Below are 20,189 nucleotides of genomic sequence, written 5' to 3' on the forward strand. Positions count from 1 at the left end.
GTCATAGATATAGAGGTGTGTGTGTGTGAAATTACATCGTAATGTGAGTGAAACTGAGGAGAAGGGGAATGAGGTTTGACAATTGATTTCTGGATTTCTAGAAACTTCTTTTTTGCTAAATCTACAGTAAGCTAAAAGTGCATCAATCTGCAGGGTTGTGCAGACCAGCACTAAGAACATGCATAACTTTTGGATTGTCTGTGTAACTTCATTTCATGCTACTTACAAGCATTACATTTCTACTTGCTGCTGTTTCTGCTGGCTCCTGTCTGGTTCCTTGCATGGCCTGGAAACAGGAAATCTATTGGAATGAAACGAAAGGCTGGTTGTCATGAGAATGGTTTTTGTCATTGGTGGTGAAAATGTGCTCATATGTAGTGTTCTGGGAAAAAGCAAGCATATCTGGAGATGTTCATTAACTTTAATTAACTGTCTTGCTGTGCCTCAGTTACTCATGTAAAATGAGGGTAATTATCCCTTCCTATAATTATGAGTGTGAATGCAAGTACTTCAGTAGTTCTGATACGCTCAGATCCTGGAACGAGGCGTGCTGAAAACCGAGTCCTGTGTGGAGGAGTAATTCAGTTATGAGAGCATGGCTTGAATGTACTTGGTAAATAAAAGCTGGGGTGATGCATGGGTTAGAACAGATTGGGAAATGCCCACGTGGTGGGTGAATGAGGTCTTAGAGTCCTCTGGCAAAAATATCATGGGATCATAGAGGTAAAGGCTGCCACAGCCACTTGAACAAAGTAGGCAGACCTAAAGAGGTGTGTGCGTAGTGCTGCATCCCATCAATTAAATCACTTGCTCTGCACTGAGATGTTGACACTTTACAGAGAAGCTGAATATGATGTTAGACTCTGACACCAGGGTAATCCAGCAGGGTAATGACTTGCCTTCAGACACACTGGCACTCGTTAACAGAACAGGGAATTCATCTGTAGAGCTGCAATTTATCCAAAGGCCGTCCACCTCTCTGCCTGAAAGTTCCAGTGCTAAAGCAGTTATTTTAACTCAGCAACATGTAAGTGACCTGTACAGCAATGGAAACTTCAGATCTGAGAACATGACCTACTGAGGGTGTGTCATTTGCAGATATGCACAATATTATTTATACTTACTAATCTTAAAAATCAAAGAACCTTCCCTAACCCTCAGAATTATTTTGCAGGCATTGCTTCAGAAAAGCTATATGTGAACTGCTGGAAAGGGTCTGTCTACTTGAAATGAAAGTCGCTGCAGCCTTAACTTGCTGACAGTGTTTCTGCTGAAGAGGAAGGAAATCCTTTTTCTTCTTGTTGTTGTTGTTTTTTTTTTAAATAAATTTGCTATTGCTTTTTTAGTCTGAGGCCCAGGCTTCCCTTTTTTGCTTGAAAATTGGAATACTTATGGATATACACTTCACATGTATTTAGTAACTAAAGCATAGGCTTCTTGAGTACCAGTGATAGGGGGAAGTAAAGTTTTTTGTTCTCTGGAGCTGTACTAAAACGATACAACCAATTTTATGATAAGAGAAAAATTGTTTCCACTTGTGTATGTCTAAACACCCCAAATGACCCCAAAAATTCACCGCTGGATTGTGTTGACTTTGTGAAGAATAAAAAGCCTTACACATTCGCAGTGTATACATATATCTCGTGGCAAAGGGCATGGGATTATGATCTCAAGTTTTAGATTGTTGTTCTGTATCCTGTGCTTTAATACTGACTAGTGCTTTTCAATACATAGTTTTTGTGACGTGAATTTTAATGGTTGCTATTTCCATGTGCTGCACTCCAGTAAGAATTGGTATTTATTAAGGGTGAGAGTAGTATAGTAACAGTAGCAATCCAGGAGAGCATGGTATGGCTAGATACAGTAATGACTGAATGTGTCACTGTGTATTGGATGTTTGTCAGCACGGTGGATTTTGGAAATAACTGCACAAATGAGTGGAGGTGATTCTGCTCAGTGCTTGTTGTGGATGAACCCTCAGGTTATTACAAGGACCTTTTTTCAGTTTGGTTAGTGTTGTTTTGGAAGGGATTTAAGTTAAGCCTCAAGCTAACGATAAGCCAGCTACTTATATTTGGATTAAAAAGGTCTGTTCAGGGAGATGTAGGATTAGCTATGCTGATAGAAATGTTTAGACAACCCTGTGGCTCTCAGTGTTGTAGTTCTCTGTGTTTTTAATTGCATTACCTGCAGAGAAAGCTGCCAGCCAAGCCTTTGCTGTGGCAATGAGTGACGATATGCTAGGGCAAAGAAATCTGGTTTAATCATTCTTTGCTGTATAGCTTAGACTGTGCAGTGCCATAGTACTGGAGATATTCCATTGGCCATCCAAAAGAGTTGTGAGACCATACACAAAAGAGATTTTCTAACAAAAAGGTACTGGTGTGAAATCTTTGAATTGTCCTTTGTGTGAAATAATGCAGGTTATCCGTGTCCTTTTAGTAGGATGTGCTATCTCAACAGTACATCAGGAAGCCAAGTTTTCAACTAATACTTAGCATGGAAGTTCTCTTACTTTAATAGAGTATCTGAGGGTCTTCGTAATTTCTTTTAGCTTGAGCGTTGTGTTGGAACAGAATGGTGCTACACAGCTTCTTAATTTTGCAAGCACAAAGTCCTGTTTCAGCTGGTGCTTTGTTCTAACTCTGCAGATCAGGGTGTGCAAAACACACCACATTGTAACCTCACTGTTTCCCTTGAAGGAGCCTCACGTACCACCTCTCATTTTAGTGTCTGTCCTCCCTGCCCACCTGCAAGTGAGGGGAAAGAGCTGCCCATTTGTGGTTGTCTTAATGCTGTGGACAACCTGTGTATGTGGCTTTCTGTCCTGCACAGCTGTGCAGCCAAAGAAGTTCTTGAGTGATGGCTTCGTTTTCATGAGGACAAAGTAGCTGTTGAGTTTGTCTGAGCTAATCAGGCTTACTCTGGATTATTCTGTGTGGAATCTCAGATCCTCCTGTGTGACTTCCCTGTCTTGGGTTTACTGTGATTTTGCTGTTGGAACATGTAACGTGTTGTAGGACTAAACACAGATTAGGTGAGGTGACTTTCTTTTCTTTATAACCTGCAGTGTTTGAAGAGACTGATATATGAACACCTTTCAAGAAAAGATAAATACAAATTGTCCAGATTTTACGTTCTTTGGAAGCATCAAGTTGTCTTTTAAATGAGAGGAAGGGTCAGCAATGGAAGGAATGGAGTTGCCTGACCCAAAGTTATCTGGGTTTAGCAGAGTCCAAGAAGGTTCCTGGTGCTGCTATTCTTTGTCATCTTACACATGCCTTTCCTGGATTCACTTGGGTCCAATGAACCCATTGAGCAAAACTGAAATAGATAGAAAGGAGCAATACACCTTTTAGAAGAGCTGTAATCACAGATCTGTGGCATGCAAGATTTCATTAATGTATTTGAGTGCCAGTGACGTGCTTCATTGCATGAATCTGCAGACAAAAAGCTAAAGGGAACAGATCTGTGCTAGATATCGCTATGTTCACCCATGCCTGGATTGTTTTTTGTCATCTTGCTACATTTCTGTACAGAGAGATGTCTTGGGTGCCCTCATAGCTCTGAAGTCATCTGAGGGAAACACTTGCAGCTGCTGGCTACAAAATGTTGGGGCTTTTTCTTCTGCATTCTTCTTACTAAAGCCATTCATTTTTATTCTGCATTGTCCTCTATCTTTTTAAAGTACAAGGATAATATTTACTAGGTGGGCTATGGGACTGCTTGTGGGGCTCAGAATATCAGAGCTCCCAATCCTAAGTTACCAGGCCATCAGTGGCCAAGCATTGGTTTAACTTCTGATGACAGTGTTTTTGGCCTCGATTCTTTTATTTACTTATTTCTTTTCCCCATTGTGCTTTGCATATTGCATTGTGGTATTAATACATGTGCCTTGAATGAGACCCAGTATGACATGTCCATCTTGTTTGTACCCATAGGTTTTGGTGGCCTATGACTGAGTTTATGGATTTGCAATTTCAGAAGTACTGATCTTGGTTACTGGAACAGAGCTAAACTGATGTTTGTATTATCAACACATCAGAAAACAAAGTTTCAGTTTCCTGGTATGGAGGGAATTGATTTGCTTATTTAATTTGTAATGGTTCTTTTCTGGCAAATGCTAATTTCTTCATGCCGTGTGTATGACTGTGAAGCTGTGACATTATTGCAATGCGCTGCTCAGCGTGTCACTTCCTGTAGTTATGCTGTGTGGTTGTGTAGCATATAAACCCTTTACAGCAGTGCACAGGTCTTCGTGGTGGCCCCAGTCAAGCTTGTGCTGCTCTTTAAGCTCTCTCCTCTTTAAGCTGTTGCAGGCTGACCACAGCTGCAGAGAACTTCTTGGCAGCTGTGAAAAGCAGAGAGGAAGGGAAGGGTGACCAGGAGTGGGACCTGCTGAAGGCAGTGTTCTACCAAGAGACATGTTTGGGGTCCAGCACCTGGTGTTTGCTGACTTGGAGTGTGTATTCAGCACTACCAAATAAAGCTTCCAGTATTTCTTAGAGTCATGATATACATACTTAGATGCACATGAATAAACTAAGGCACAAAGAGGTTATGTTATCTAAGTTGGTGTAGCAAGTACTTGATGAGTTGTAGACCTTCCGAAAGGTGAGCTGGAATTGGTATTTTGTTCTTTACTGATGGGAAGTACCTTAAGGAGAGTTGTTAAGGGAAAGTTTGTGACAGTTGGAGTCTGGAAAACATGGGAGTTTCTGCACGCTCCTCCATCAATCCTTTTGTGAAATGATGATTCATAGGTAGGATAATTTATGCTCTGTGGTATCCATGACACCACCATGGCAAACTTGTGAAGAAAGGGAGTGAAAGAAACAGAGAACTAACTCATTAAATTCATGTTGTATGTAGAGTTTAGACCTGTGCGTACTGCTCTGTTTCTTCCTTACCTGTAGGATTGTGCTGTGTTTGTTGTCAGATTTTGTTACACTGCCAAGTAGAAACCACAGTTCTGCAGAATGCTGCACCTGGATAATAATCAACGCTCCCTGGAGCAGCAGTGCATCTATAATGTAGTCATGTAGATAACTGGAGCAGATCAGGCCAAGTGCGATTTACAGGTTGAGGTGAAATGCAGGGATGTGTAACTAATATAATGGCAAGCTTATGACTGCTGCCACAGATGGTGCCGTTCTAACTAACAAGCTATTTATTTAGATCTTTACTCTTGTATTTTGTGAATTTTATCCTGCAGCGTGTTGTCCCTGAAATGAAATTGTGCTGAATTTGCTTTTAGTATCCCTGCTAAAATGATGTGCCAAAAGGAGCACGTTTTGGTCCTAAGCACCCCGTCTGCTTTCAGACCAGCAAGAGCCTAAGAGGCTGTTTATGGAAGCATTTTTGCATTCTAAAAGCCATTAAGAACAAAATGTCATTGCATAAGTGAATCTACTTTTTGCTCTTTGCAGAGCAGCATTTCAAATAGATATTAAAATTCACCTTTTTCTAAGTTGAAACTGTTGTATTTCTGTTCTTACCCAGGGGATCTTCGTGTGAGCCTCCAACCGAGAATTTAGGCCATCGTTTCTGTGGTCAAATGAAAAAATGAATGTGTTTTAGCCTTTAGCTGTTCTCAAATCATTTTTCAGCAGCTCAGTTTTGTGGTGTTTAATGCTAACTTACTTACATGCCCAGTGAGGTTGTGGATGCCCCGTCCTTGGAGGTGTTCAAGGCCAGGTTGGACGGGGCCCTGGGCAACCTGATCTAGTAAAGGTGTATGTTTGGTGGCCCTGCTGGGCAGGGGGGTTGGAGCTACATGATCCTTGAGGTCCCTTCCAACCCGGGTAATTCTGTGATTCTGTGATTCTGTGAACACCAGAGTTCCTGTTGTGGCTGGCCAGTGAAATGGGGATCCCACCAGGTGATCTTTGCAGACCAGAGCACTGCTAGTAGGGTCGATCAGTGTGAGTGGGAGATGTGGATACTCCAGTATATTATTCCCAAAGTCAAAGTTTTGCATGGCAACCTTTCTGTTTTGTTTGAGGGAGTAGAATATCAGCTTTTATGGGCACTTGTATGTTTTTTTCCCATTTTCTGAAGGTGCCTTTTGCTTTTTAATATGAAGCCAATAGCCCTTTGAGGTCTGTGGCCCTTTGAATTCAGGGCCCATCAAGCTGAGAAGGGCTGTAATGTGCTGTTGCTCTGCTGAGCAGTGCAGTGAGGAGTTGTTAATTCATAAGGTGTAGCTATAATTGGTAGGATGATAATTCACTGCTTCTGTAGATGGTGGCTCTGTGTGACATGAGGGCCCGTTGAGAAGGTACTCAGGTGCTGTGCCAAGACCCACCACGCCGTTTCTTGCATTGCATCCTTGCAAACTGTGCTTTCAGATACTCCTGTAACTTAGCACTAATACCTTGGGCCACTGCATGTCATATTCAAGTTCACTGTTTGTATGTGCTAGATCACTTTGCATACCACTTCTGTACTCGCGTGCTTCAGTTTTCTTCCTTCATATGACTTTGCCTTTCTGTGAGAGAAGCCTCCCTTTTTTTTCTCTTTGGAACTGCACACGGTGTTTCACCGCTGTTTTGAATAAAACAGGAGACGCACCTTATGTAGTTAATCTTTAATTCTGTAAAACCAAGACCAAAGTCATTGTCCTCACAAACCACAGTGAAATCCATTTGCAAAAGGATACTGAAGGCCTTCTTCATTCAACGGGGGCTCATTTGCACATTGCCTATCTGGAAGGAGGTAGTTTCTGCCTTTCTGAAATGAAACCTTCTTTAGCGTATTTTGTAATGCAAATCGTTGAAAAGATGTGGATTCTGAAAACTGGTTCTGAAATGCTTGTGCAGAACGTTACTATATATACACATAAAAATGCAAAGATATTCTTACAGAGAATGCCCACCCTTGTGTCTGGGTCTGTGCCGTTTGGATGATCAGAATCTCTTATCTTCCTTTCTGAAACGTTGCCAGTAGTTCCCCTGTAGACTTCTGGGAACTGTTAATGAAAATACCTAATGAGTAAATAATGCATTTAATGTATTAAAGCATGCCTTCTTAATATAACCTTACACGGTCGCTTCCAGCTAATGTATTGCAGTTCTACTGTTAGCATTGGATGATGTTTAGCAGAGTTCCTTTGCAGTTATCTGCTTGGCCACTGAGTAGTTGTGCTTCCTGCAAGCAATGAGTGATGTGTGGGTGCTAGGAAGGAGGCAAACCATTCCCTTTGGGTAGCAGTACTGGTTTGTTCCTGTTTAAAGCGTACCTGGAATGATCAGCACAGTGTTGTCATATACAACAACGTAATGTTTTCTGCAGTGCTGTTTGCGTCATGCACCTGCACCTTCTATAGTGAAATCCAAGTTCTGTTTTCCTATCTGCCTCCTGGGGCAGCTGAAAGAAAGGTAACAGCAGTTCATGATTTTTGCTGCCAAGTTATTTTGAGTGAAGATCAGTGTTGATGTTGTGGATCAAAAGGTGGTGGTTAAGTTTGTGGCTGTAAAGAGCTCTCGTAGGCACTCTTAGTTGCTCTGTGCAGTCTTTGGAAAGTTGTTGTGTAGTGGTGTAATGATCCATTGAATTAACTGATTTACCAGACACAACATCAAGAACAGACATGCAGCTCCTGCAGGCACTAAACTGCCACAAATGCAGTGAAAACTGCTTATCCAGACAGGAGCCTGAAACAGAATAGGAGCCGAGGGTGCCTTTGAGTCCAGTCTGGTTAAACAGTCACCTGAGAGAGTTGTCAGAATCAATAGGGGGCTGCTGAGACTGCCAGGAAGATTCTTTTAACCCGTGGAAGAAATGACTTAGAAGAAGGGATGAAACGTGAGCTGGAATTGTAGGATTTTTGAGTGGCACTTGGCTTCTTAACTCTTTGGTATCGTAATGAATGCATTAACAGTGTCCTCCTTATCTTGTTGGGTGTTAGTCAGCTCCTCTACAGAGCACGTTTTGAACTGTTTCCTTGAGAGATTCATTAATCTTAAACTGTTACTTGGAAATTGCGCTTGCAAGCCTATTGTACTTGATCTTACAATTTGCAAGCTGCATATGTCCAGATCTGTGTTTTTTTTAGACATATTAGGCTCCAGCAATATCTGTCCATGAAGTCAGGTCAGAGAATGACTGCAATTTCCAAGTGAGATTGAGAATAAAGCTTCCATAAGATCAAGGCAGTAAGAAGATGGAGTGTCCAAGGCACTGCGCTGCTAGTTGTAGCATACGCATGAAGTTATATTTTAACTGTTTGGTGGCAGATTGTGCTATAATAAGTTCACAGCAAGAGGTGACTTGGTGCGGTTGGTTTACTAATCTGAGTCTGAAACATGTTGCTGCTTTTCCTGGCTGTTCCCTTCTTGGATCATTAGGATTGGCCATTCCGGATGCAGTGGGTGTTGGCCAGAGGGTGCTGGCAGCTCTAGCCCCTGTGGGGGGACAGCAGGGCTTAGCTGAGACCCGAATATATCCTATCTGTACGTGTCTCTCTGATTTTTTTCCCCCCAACTTTCCTAACAGTATTATGAAATAGACTCATATTAATTAAGCTTCTTCTAAAGAACACATGAGAAATCCCATAAGAGCAATATAGTTTTTGTAAGGCCTTATTATGTGAACAAATTCCAACACTTCAGTATTACTACACATTAAGAGGATGGTATAGTTTTCTCTAAATTGCTGACTAGCCCTTGTAAGAAAAATAATTTACATTTATTCTATTGTTAACAGCATCTACCCCCATAGTCCAGTCCTTAAAGCAGTGTGAGTAAAACAAGAATGTAAGATTAGCTGTACCACTGTGAAAGCTGTGTGGGCAGATGTCCTTGTGCATGTATATACACACACATACATTCACATGAGAGAGTGGAATGGTAGGGCTGAAAGGTTGTAATGCAAAGCAAAGGAGTGTAGTGAGTGCTTATGTAACTGAGGGAAGACATTAAGCAAGGCTGCGTGTTAGTTTCAGAGGCCTGGATGAGGTAAGAGCTACTTGAAATGACAACAGCAGTGCAGATTGTGAAACTTCTATTGCTGCTCATAGGTCATGCTTTGAGGGGCTCCTTGTGGTGTGGTGTTTTGTCTGCATGGATTTATGGGAGTGTGAAATGAAAGGTGTGCTTTGCTTTCAAGTTAAAATTGTGTTTCTTAGCAGAGATTTGTTGGTTGAAGGGAAAGAAAATGTACCTGGCACTGTTCTTATTCATTATCAGCATGAGCCAGTGTGGTGTACAGTCCCATGCTGTATACTGTGGCCACTAAAGTACTTTGCAGCCTGAGTGATGAATGGGATTGAGTGGGCTTAGTCTGTCTTATTCAGATGCTGGCATTTTGGGATGTGTATCCAGGTACGCTGCTGGGGATCTAAGTGAGACTGTCAGAAGATTTGAGTCATCAGGAAGAGCTTCTAGTTGTGGATCATTTATGGTTACATCATGAATTTATTTTAGAAGGTTACACTTAGGGCTCTTGTCCATCCAGATATTATGAGATGATCTAGTAGTTTGAAAGAGTGGCTGAAGAGGCTGAGACATTAGCTGCCCTCTTTCTTGAAGGTAATTATGCTACGAAAAGTAAGTTCAAGAAAGATGCTTGTGTCTTAAGGGCAATTGAGGTTGACATTTAAGGTCTTGTTTTCCCAAGAGAGGTTGTTTAATGTCAAAGAATAAGGATTAATATGAATTAATAAATGAGTGTTTCATTATCAGCATTTTGTTGGTGGATGTCCTTGCTTGTATCCCCCTCCTTTGCACACTGGCTTCATAGAAGTGCAGTGATAATGGGCCAAAGCTTTAACGAGTGTTCAGCTCCTCCACCCTGTTGGCAACAGAGCTGCTTTTTCATTATGTGTTAATAACTATGATGAGGTGTTCAGTTAAAACTTGCTTTTCATATTATACAGTTCTTAAGTGCATGAACAGAAACCCTTGGTTATTTTCCTTGGATCTTGCTAGGTTTGATAAACACATTTCAAGAACAGCCATTAAACGTTTCTCTTCACTCTTCATTCTGCAGCTCGTAACTCAAGATTGTCCAGAAGTGGGAAGAGCCACTTGTTTGGTTCACAGGCAGAACAAACCACTTCCTCAGTTTTTTAATAAGTATCTTATCTTGAGACTACACATATTTCTATTTCAGTGCTGTCTCACTGTTCTTATGTAGGCAGTATAACAAAGGCTGGACAAAAAGGGAGCTGACTTGAGAAAATGCAAGCTTATGTGTTGTTCCCACTTTGCTATGCCGTAATCAAATTGAAGGTGCTACAGCAGCTTACGTTGAATGACAGATGCCTGTTTTGAGGTGGCTGTGAAAAGGCTCGTAAATGCTTTAATTTTTAGGCTGCATTTTCTCTTTCTGGAGGGTGCCAGAAACACTTGTTCAGTGTATTCATACAAGTGTTAATCTTAGTAGCTACCAAGTGTGCTACTAAGATGTGATGCATAATTTTTTAGATAGGTAAATTAGAACCTGTATCATTCTTCTGTCTCTGAACAGTTGGCAGTTGGAAATTTCTTGTTCAGTATAAATTTCATTTGTGAAAACATGTCTTCTATATCCCAAAAGAACTATATGTATAACCTTTGTCCCTTTATAGTCAGTGATAGCCATATGATAAGAACAGAAGTTATTTTTCTTCTTCTTTTGGTCTTTCCCTGCTATTGTCTTATGGTCAGTAATACACCGAGTTGTTTATTTGTGGATTGCAAGCTGGTGCAATTGGCCTTTCTTGTCATATAACCATCTATAATGATATACATATATTATATATGTATACATGTTTTGAGTTTTTTGTCTTGCTGTTTCAGGTTCTGCTGGAAGGTAAGTGCAGTTCTGCCGACTGACTTACTGTTGTTTGCTTTCAGTGGATCTGATGGAAATAAAGGAAATTCGCCCGGGGAAGAATTCAAAGGACTTTGAACGATGCAAAGCAAAACACAGAGAAGAACACTGCTTCACTATTTTTTATGGTACCCAGTTTGTCCTCAGTACCTTAAGTTTAGCAGGTAAACTTGTTCTTTTCACTTTTTTTTTTCCTCCTTAAACCTAACTACTAAACAGTCAAATACACTAATGAATAGCAATGCAAAGAATATTGTGATTTTTGACAGTTCAGGAGTGCACCAAATGCTTAAAGCCTGAAACCTTTTATTTGGCCCCTAATCATCTGTGAACTGACGCATTTGTAATGTTTTGCCATCAAAGTGTATTGTGTGAGACTTTTCCTTATATTGTCTAAACAGAACAGTTGTATAACTTGTGGATGTAGTACGTGAGTTACCACAATCCGTCTTGCGCTGTAATGGCCAACACCTCTGTGTGTTTTGGGAACTTTTGTGTTTGTTGTTTATCAGAAGACAACTACTGTTAAAGCACTAATAAATAACATGCCTCTTAGTATATATTTCTGTTAATATATCACTTCCTGAGATCACATTGAGAGTTATACCAGAGATTTTTACCATAGTTTCTGATGTGTTCAGTCATCTGTAGAACTTGGTTAAACCTCTCTTGTAAAGTTTTCAGTGCTGAAGAGCAAGGATGATGTTGATCTCTTTAAAGGCAGTGAAGGATCTGGCTGCATTAAAGATGAGAGCAAAATACTGCCCTGGCATTTTCAGTATGGCCAAACAATATAATGGAAACAATATCCATAGAGTTAGACTAAGTCTGTATCACAGAAACTTTCCTATTACCTATGAGCAGGCTAATTTGAAAATGAGGTTATAGTTTGTGTGGGTGGGAGTCACTTGATAATACTAAACCTCTTCTAAAGGAGGATTAGGGGACCACAAATAAAATTGGAAGGTGGTAAATTTAAAGTGAAGGGATTGATGGGAAATAAAGAAATGGTGCCTCCTGTATCTTGGGTAAGGATTGGATCACTTCTTTCAGGTGAGATTATTTAGGATGGCAAAGTAAAAGATTTTGAAATGAAAAAGGATATTGGTTTTTATAGTGCAGGCTGGATATGGTTTCTGACTGATGGAGTTTGTGAAGGGATTCTATTCTGAAAAGTTTGTAATTGAACTCACTTTAGAATCATGCTGATGGTTTATTCACAGCAGTAGTTCTTTCTCTCCTTCCTGTGCAAAAATGTGCCTGCCCATTTTATTCATTAAAGTTGTTGCAGAATCATCGTAGGGAAAAAGAGGAGTGCTTTCCTGAGCACTGTAGCACTAACATACCTTCCTTTTTATTTAATGATCATTTTTTTAGTATAGAAACTATATATTCCAGGTAAGCTAACAGTGTTTTCATGTGTGTCTGAGAATTAAGTGCTTATAGATCACAGCTACATTATTAGTTCTAGAATTAGCAACATGAAACCATGAAATGAGATTTATCAAAAAAGAAGGTTGTCCTGCAGCTCTATGTACTGGGGTTTGGCCAGATTTCATAAGTTATGTCCTACTTCTCACAGCATTTTTATCTTTCCCAGCTGATTCTAAAGATGATGCTGATAAATGGTTGTGTGGCTTGAATATCTTGTATCAAGAGGTCATGAGAGCTCCGACACCTGCAATCACAGAGAGGTATGCAGACATTTTTTCACACTGTGAGACTTAACATTTCTTTGGGATTTAAAGAAGAAAACCTGAAATAAGTTTTTAGGGTGCAACCAGTGGTGCTTGCCAGTTACCTTAAGAAACAACTTTCCAGTTAGTTGATGGTACAAAAAAGTCAAATGGAAATTCTCCATGCATATTTTTCTATATTAATGCAATCACACCCTTAGTGCTTCTGAAAATATCACACTTGAAGCTACTTATGTTCAGAATGTGGATTTTCTTGACAAGCTTCTAACACTGGTTCTGCACTTGATTGCTGTTTATCACTGCTGACTTTTCTGTTTAAGGATGAATCACTATTACCTGTTTCATGGATATACTCCGTCCTCAAATTCTACCTAACCAAATGCATATTAACAGAACTTTGAGTCAGGAGTCTCAGCTGGCCTAAATCATTGATTTGGTCGAGTAACTCTGGTTTGGGTTAGCTGAAGTCTTGGTCCATTGTAGCAAGCTACATTTTATAGTTTCTGTTTGTTCATTCTTTGGCGCTGTGCACACCCTTCCCTTTCCTGTATTGTTTATCTGGCTTTCAAATGTAGTATTAAGCAGTAAAAAAGTGTATATATATACAAATACAGTTACAAAACTGTTTGAAAGCTTAGATGCTGTGCTGAAAAGATTTTTGCTTTATCAAAAGACATGCATTTTCTGATTTATAAATGTTTCTGTTGAATTTCGTCTCCAGATTTTGATATTTCATTTGTTATATTTTCCTTATTATTCTCAGATTAACTCTATTTTTCCCCCATTTTCCTCCTTTTCCCCAAGCTGGCTGAGAAAGCAGATCTATTCTGTTGATCAGACTAGAAGAAATAGGTAAGAAACTCTCTCTTTATGTTCTTTTTAATGAACTTTTTTTGCAGGCCCTAACATAGAACTAACATAGAAATAAATATCAGGCAGTGTCATATACATCCAGAGATTGGGCTGCCCCAAGCAATAACATAAGTTATTTCCTGCAGGGGGTCAGAGAAAGAACAGAACAGAGTCCTTAGAGGGAGATAACAGATATACTTGTTGAGTGCATTGGGGGAGAGGAGGGGCATTGTTGTGACATGGTATTACTGTGGGAAAAACTTCCTTTAACAGTTGGAAACCAAAGACACTTTTGATGATAGCTACAGAGAGAAAGTAAGTTAGTTATTTGGAATGAGGACAAAAATCTCTGGTTGTATGTTGGTTTTTTGGGGGGTTGTTTGTTTTGTTGTGCTGAAGTCTTGATGTGTTAATTTCTTGTGCAGTTGGGCTAGATACCTGGGTTTGTGTCTTTGAATATGGGTTTGCCACATATTCAGATAAGTCAGAGCATCACTGATGCTTCTTATGTGAAGAAGTGCCATGGGCTGCAGGTTCCAAATTGCTGTGTTGCTTCATATGTTTGAGTTTTAGGACCTTCTTTCAGCTCTGTGTGTGCAATGGGTTTGCAGCTTTTGCACAACAGAAGGGACTTTCTAAATGTATTCAGCTGCACACTTCTGGTTAAAGTTGCCAGAACATGTGCAACGCTGGGAAGAACATTAACCCTTTTTCTTCTGTATATATTACATTACCATGATTTTGCTCTTTCATTTCTTTTCGAAGTCTGGAAAAGAACAAGTGTTTCCTCTCATTTAGACCTTTTCCTTAAAACAAAATAGTGTGATGTGTCATTGTGTGAATAAGACTGTTATTGCAGGAAATAACACCCTTCTGCAGACAGCCTGTGACATTGTGCTGCTGGCTTCGGTGTGAACCAAGACACAGTTTGAGGAATGATGTTTTCAGAACTGCCCAGAACAGTGGAGGGCCTTAACTGGATGCTGGCTTACACCTCCTGATGTGTTTTGTAAAACTAGCTCACAATTGAGGTGTTTCGGGGGGAATCATGAAGCAGAAGCAGATGTGAAGGTTCAGAGGCTGTAGCTGACAGTATGCCTGCTGAAGAGGTTTCACTTGGTGCTGGAGCGTTGTTTCATCACTGCAAGGCAGTCTGCTGAGGTTCGAGGGGGCTTGCAGGTGGGGAGGGCAGTTCTTTGTTCTCCTGGTAGATGATTCATGCTTTTAGAGAACTTCAGGAAAGGAGTATGAGCTGGGCTTCACTTTGTTTAGAGCTGCAGTTTCTAGGGAGGTTGATTGTAAAGGTTAGGATTCCAGGCAAGTCATATTTACTGTGCTGAGTTTTTGCCAGTGGTGATGGAGCCTCAGCTCTTTGTTTTGGCTTGTGCTTGTTCAGCCAAAGTAAACTGCTTGTTCTTGGTGTTTGGGGTGCAAGCAGAGAGCTCATTCTTGCTCTGACAAGGAGTTTTTTTCAGAGATCTGGCGACAGGACGGAAAGCCATTTCCTGACCTCTAATCTGGCTTTGGCATAGATTTTGGCTAAGTTCCTTCTTGTTTTGCAGTTTTCTGTCTGTGCATAGTAGAGATGAGGATCTCTCACAGAGCAGTTGATTACATGGGCACAGTTGGAATATGTTTTTTTTTTAATTTAGATGCTGCTTGCTTTTGTTTCTTTCAGGTTACTCTGTTCTGATCCTGTGATTCCATAGAGTTAATGGCTTATGAATTGCAGCGGGGGTCAAGGCAGAGCAGCTTAGCCTTGTTTTCTTGGGTACTATTGGTACTGCACTGATGTCTCGTGAGCATCGGCTGTAGCACCCATAGATGTGTTTGTGTTTCTTCCCTACTTCAATTTGCTGCTATTCCCTTCATCTTCCAGCCTAGGACTTGCCCTCATGCCCTTCACACATCCTGTTTTAATGCTGTACCCTCCTTGAGTCCTCATACCAGTACCTGCCCAAAGTACAAAACTCTCTATTAAAATAAGAAGCCTAGTATCTGTTCTTTGCTATCCAAATACATATGGAGTAGCAGGCCACTGAAATGGAGCTGCATGGGATGGATTATCTGGTGTATCAACTTGGTGTTGCTGGGTGGATGAAGGCTTGCTGTTTCCTTTTTCTCCACCATCTTTACTTGCTTCTAATCAGGCTCTCAAGACACTTTCCTTATTCCAGCTATGATACTGTTATGGAGCTGGGTGAGCTCACAGAGCCAATGGAAGACTTGAAGACTTGTTCTCTCTGCAGCTTTAGACTTTTTTTTCCCAGCCTAGCAAGTTGAATTATGTTAACTGAAGGTTTGAGGAGTGTCAGAGCTGGTCAGTGGAAGCACAGGAGTGGAGCACAAGTGGGGTTGGGGTCACTTTTTTCACATAAGTGTTTTATTGTTTTTTTCTTTTCTTGCTATGTTTTCTTTTCTCCAGTATCAGTCTTAGAGAGCTGAAAGCTGTCCTTCCCCAAGTAAACTTCAAAGTGAGCAGCATGAAGTTCTTGAAGGATAAATTTGCGGTAATTGCCTGTTAAATCTGTTTTGTATTACCCGATAGATGTTGATATTTTTGTTCAGGTTACTGTGTATACATTTTTTGTTTTTAATTGCTGTGTATAGATACTTGCATCATATTCTCATTGCTCATTAATTTCTAAGTTTGACTTTGCCTACATTTAAGTCTTTAAGAAAATACAGAGATAACTTCATTCACTTCTCAGACACTGCTTCATTCTCACTAAAGGTACAAGGCACCCAAATGTCAGGGTGCAAAACAAAAAGGACAAAAAACAACAACTTCCCCTTTACCCCCCAGTAATAAAAAGTAATAATCCCCAAATGTAAAAAAAAAAAAAATGAAGTCAGAATGGAATTCAGTGTGGCTGCTGAAGCAGAAATAACTTGTATGCTGTGCAAATGCTGTGTAAGTTTCATGGAATTCTCAATTCACTACATGCAACTTTCTGTTGTAGGAAATAGGTGCTCACAAGGAAGAGCTTAGTTTTGAACAATTTCATTTGTTCTACAAAAAGATCATGTTTGAACAACAGAAATCGGTAAGTTCTTTAAGTAGTCTTCATAATGTTAAACTGATCAGAATAAAGAGGAAATGCTTTCCTTGTAACAGCAGAAAGCAGCATAGCACTGTGCTTGATGTATAGGCAACAGCCACCATCAGCAATTGGCTTAAGAAGATGAATAATGGCATTTCTATGAATAACTTTTCTAGTGAGATTTTTATGGTAAACAGAATGTCTCCATATTGAGTTTGGTTAATCTCTCTGCTGATAGATGCAATGATTTTTCACACTTCTATTAATTTTGCACCACATCATATTGTAAATCACTGGGATGTATCCTGAATATCGAATAATAGTTATTGTTCTCATTGGCTCGTACAAATTACAAGCAATGAGTGTAAAGCATGACGTGCTTCAGATAGTGCTTGGATAATATGAGTGCAGTGGAATAACTGCTTGACTGTAGTTTTCTCATGTTAATTGTGTAGTTTGATAAGACTGGTGAAACCTGCATATATTTAGGGCTTCTGAAAATTAGGAACTCTCTGTAACTGTGAAAAAGGTGATTTGAAATTACTTGCATACATATCTTTATTGACGATGTACGTATCATTGATTCAAATTAAATTTGTTAAAATAGAAACAGTGAAAATCAGTGCCGCTGCCTTTTGGCAGTAGTGCTTTCTTGTGCTGCTTAAAAGTGATGCTGAAGTTATTTTGTATTAATAACCTCTGTTTGTTGCCAGGGTTTAGGTTTTGGTCATGAAAATTTAGTTAATTAGCTTGAGTAGAAAGCTGAAGAGTAAAACACAGAATAAGGAGTTTATCTGACTTCCTTAGACTCTGGTTATCATCCCTTGTGGATTATTTCAAAGAAACTCCTCAGTTTGTTGAAAAACTGCTATGATTCAGTTGACAAGTTTCCTGTGATCTCTTACTAGATTTCTCCAAGCTGGAAGCAATATAGATTTTACATTCAAATGAACAAATATGATGGAAGAGATGCAATTCAATTTTATATGGGATATAGAGCAATAAAAGCTCCCCTAGAAAATTGACTAGCTGTGTGTGTAAGGTGCTTTATCAATAGCAAATTTTCTGTTGCTTCCACACTGAAAAACCTGATATGCAATTGTCCACCTTGGATGGGAGTAGATAGAAAACGTCATGCCTCTTATTTTTCTTCTTACATCCTTTCTCTCCCCACCTTCTTTCTTTTTAAAGATTCTCGATGAATTCAAAAAGGATTCCTCTGTGTTCATCCTTGGGTGAGGCTCCTCATTTGTGTTATTTCTCCAAGTATTCGTGTGGTTGCAGTGCTGCAAGATTTTTTTTAATTACATCATAGTATTTTGGTTCCTGTGCTTTAGTAAGTGAGAAGGAAGGATGCATCATTTCGTATTCAGAAAAGCGAATTTTTCATGGAAGTACATTGTGGATACTGTTTGGTAAATGTTTTCACTCAGAGGATTTAAAAGTTGTCTCTGGTTATATTGTGTATTTCCTCAGTCCCTGGTCATGCTGTGTGAATTAAACTTGGTGACACAGGTAGTAGTAAGGAATACTGCAGGTATCTCAAGGATGGGTACCAGATGATGCAACTTTTGTGTCCTATTACAGAGAAAGCAGCTGTGCTTTTTTAGTGCTAGCTGCACATTTATACTGCAAATGCAAAATGTAAATCCCTACCATCTTCTGCTGTAACATCTGATGATGCTTTTTCTGTTGTTTCTTTAGCTTCAATTTTCCTTTCTTACTCCCTTTCTTTATTTTGTTTAAGAAATACTGACCGTCCAGATGCTTCAGCAGTTCATCTCCATGACTTTCAGAGGTTTCTCCTACATGAGCAGCAGGTGGGAAAGCTGTAGAAGCTGTGAGTTACTTTTTATTGAGGTTGTCTCTCAGAATTAAGTGTGGCTTTAAAAACAACAGCAAAACAACCCACAGGAAAGTTATGTCATAGTTATGTCATATTTGACATAAATTCCAGGTCTTAGAAAGATTTCTCCTTATTCGTTGCTATTGAACTTCATAAGGACTATTATTTATTTATGTAAAGACTCTACAAGTGCGCTAGAGAAAAAGAGGCAGGATAAATTAGGGCAGCGGTTTTAACAGGTCTCCACTTAGTAATGTAGGTAAACAAAAAAGTTTGGAAATAAACGCTGCATGGTAGCCTGACCTAGTTACGGCTGTCACCATAGATACATCTGGGGTATTACCTTGTCCATGGCCCCATTTTGTCAGCTCTTAAATAAAAAGCTGAGCTGACTGCCTACATTCAAGTTACTTTTCTTTTGAATGAGGCTAGTCTGGTATTCAGTTCCAGCAAGCAGATAACGATGGATGCAGGGATTAGATCTGTCTGCATAGTCTTCTGTGATCTTATTTAGCACAGATATTGTGGAAGAAAAGTAATTCAATAAATAGGCCAATATTTAAAGCTAGACTTTCATAAAAGGATATGATGGAGTGAGTCTCAGAGGGGTTGGAGCTGGTGATCCTTGAGGTCCCTTCTAACACAAGCCGTTCTATGAGTCTGAGGCTACTGCTGGGATCAGTCTGTGTTCCAGTTCTCTATCACTATGCCTTTTAGATAGCATGGTATTTGCTAGGTACTGCTAAATTCCAGGTTTGCAAATATGATTGAAAAGTGAGAGATGCACTTCCTTTATAAAGTTGCTACTTTCTTTTTTCTCCTATTTCATTGTGTTAAAGGGCATTCAGATTGTACTTAGAAGTGAAAAGAGATTATTGTTAAGGCACATACTCAAAGGAGGCCCCCTTTTTCCTTGTGTGTATATGTGTATATATGTAGTGTGTAACTTGTGGGCCTTCAATCTATATAAATGTACTTGACTGGAAAACTTTCTTCCCTCCTAAGCATCAAAGAGGAAACTGCATAGATATGTGCATACAACAAAATGCATTGGAAGCAAGATAGCTGAGAGAGTGGTTAATTATATCTATCTTTAGCCCCCTCTTGTTATTTATTGGATTTGATATAGCATCTCACCAGATCTAAAGCTATTTTCTACTTTATTGTTATAATTTGAAGGAATCTTGGGCACAAGATCTGAGTAAAGTCCGAGAACGAATGACTGAGTTTGTAGATGACACTATGAGAGAAACTGCTGAACCCTTCCTCTTTGTTGATGAGGTAAGATGATGATACTTTCTAATTGTTCCTTACAGACATTTTCCTTTTGCTGCTAGCTCTTGGTTTCTTAATGGGTTGACAGATCCTTTAGGATGCTTCTGCTACATTGTTGGACTTCTTTTAGTCTTGTATGGTTAAAAACGTTTGAATTCTGTCTGTCTCCTTGTATTTTAGTTCCTCACTTACCTTTTTGCAAAAGAAAACAGTATTTGGGATGAGAAATATGATACAATAGATGTGCAGGACATGAATAATCCTTTGTCCCACTACTGGATTTCTTCCTCTCATAACACGTAAGTTACCAAAAGTCCCACTGTCTATCCCCATTCAAGCACACTTGGCATATGTTAGGAGGAAGTAACTTTTAAATTATGATATCCAGAAATACACTGTCTGGTTGTTTGGAGATCTTCCTAAAGTGTGGTGTGAAGGTGGCAAAGTCATCTTCTGGGATTCCTTTCTCCTCTTCTCTTGCTGTCTTATGTAGGCTTTGAGATACAGTTGAGCTTTTCTGCAATAACCCTGAATTCTGTTACAAAATAAGCCCTGAGCTCAAACTATTCCAGAAATGAAAGATACTGAGAGAGCTTCAATTTTTCCAAGCACTATCAGCCTTTTTGAGGTCGTGTTAACATTATTTGTACTGAACATAAA

General features: G+C 39.7%; 1 protein-coding gene across 3 annotated transcripts in view; it reads left to right on the forward strand.

The window, feature by feature from the left end:
- PLCG2 (phospholipase C gamma 2) overlaps window positions 1-20,189 on the forward strand; it is a 59,133-nt gene that overhangs the window by 12,960 nt on the left and 25,984 nt on the right. For all 3 annotated transcript variants that reach the window (XM_032447068.1, XM_015874162.2, XM_032447069.1), the window contains 9 exons: window positions 10,839-10,979; window positions 12,416-12,509; window positions 13,317-13,364; window positions 15,790-15,874; window positions 16,328-16,411; window positions 17,600-17,643; window positions 18,156-18,228; window positions 19,434-19,535; window positions 19,710-19,828. In XM_032447068.1, the coding sequence (XP_032302959.1) occupies window positions 10,839-10,979; window positions 12,416-12,509; window positions 13,317-13,364; window positions 15,790-15,874; window positions 16,328-16,411; window positions 17,600-17,643; window positions 18,156-18,228; window positions 19,434-19,535; window positions 19,710-19,828 (790 nt within the window). The remainder of the gene's footprint in view (window positions 1-10,838; window positions 10,980-12,415; window positions 12,510-13,316; window positions 13,365-15,789; window positions 15,875-16,327; window positions 16,412-17,599; window positions 17,644-18,155; window positions 18,229-19,433; window positions 19,536-19,709; window positions 19,829-20,189) is intronic.

Source organism: Coturnix japonica, chromosome 11, assembly GCF_001577835.2.
Source record: "Coturnix japonica isolate 7356 chromosome 11, Coturnix japonica 2.1, whole genome shotgun sequence".
In the NCBI taxonomy this organism is placed as follows: domain Eukaryota; kingdom Metazoa; phylum Chordata; class Aves; order Galliformes; family Phasianidae; genus Coturnix; species Coturnix japonica.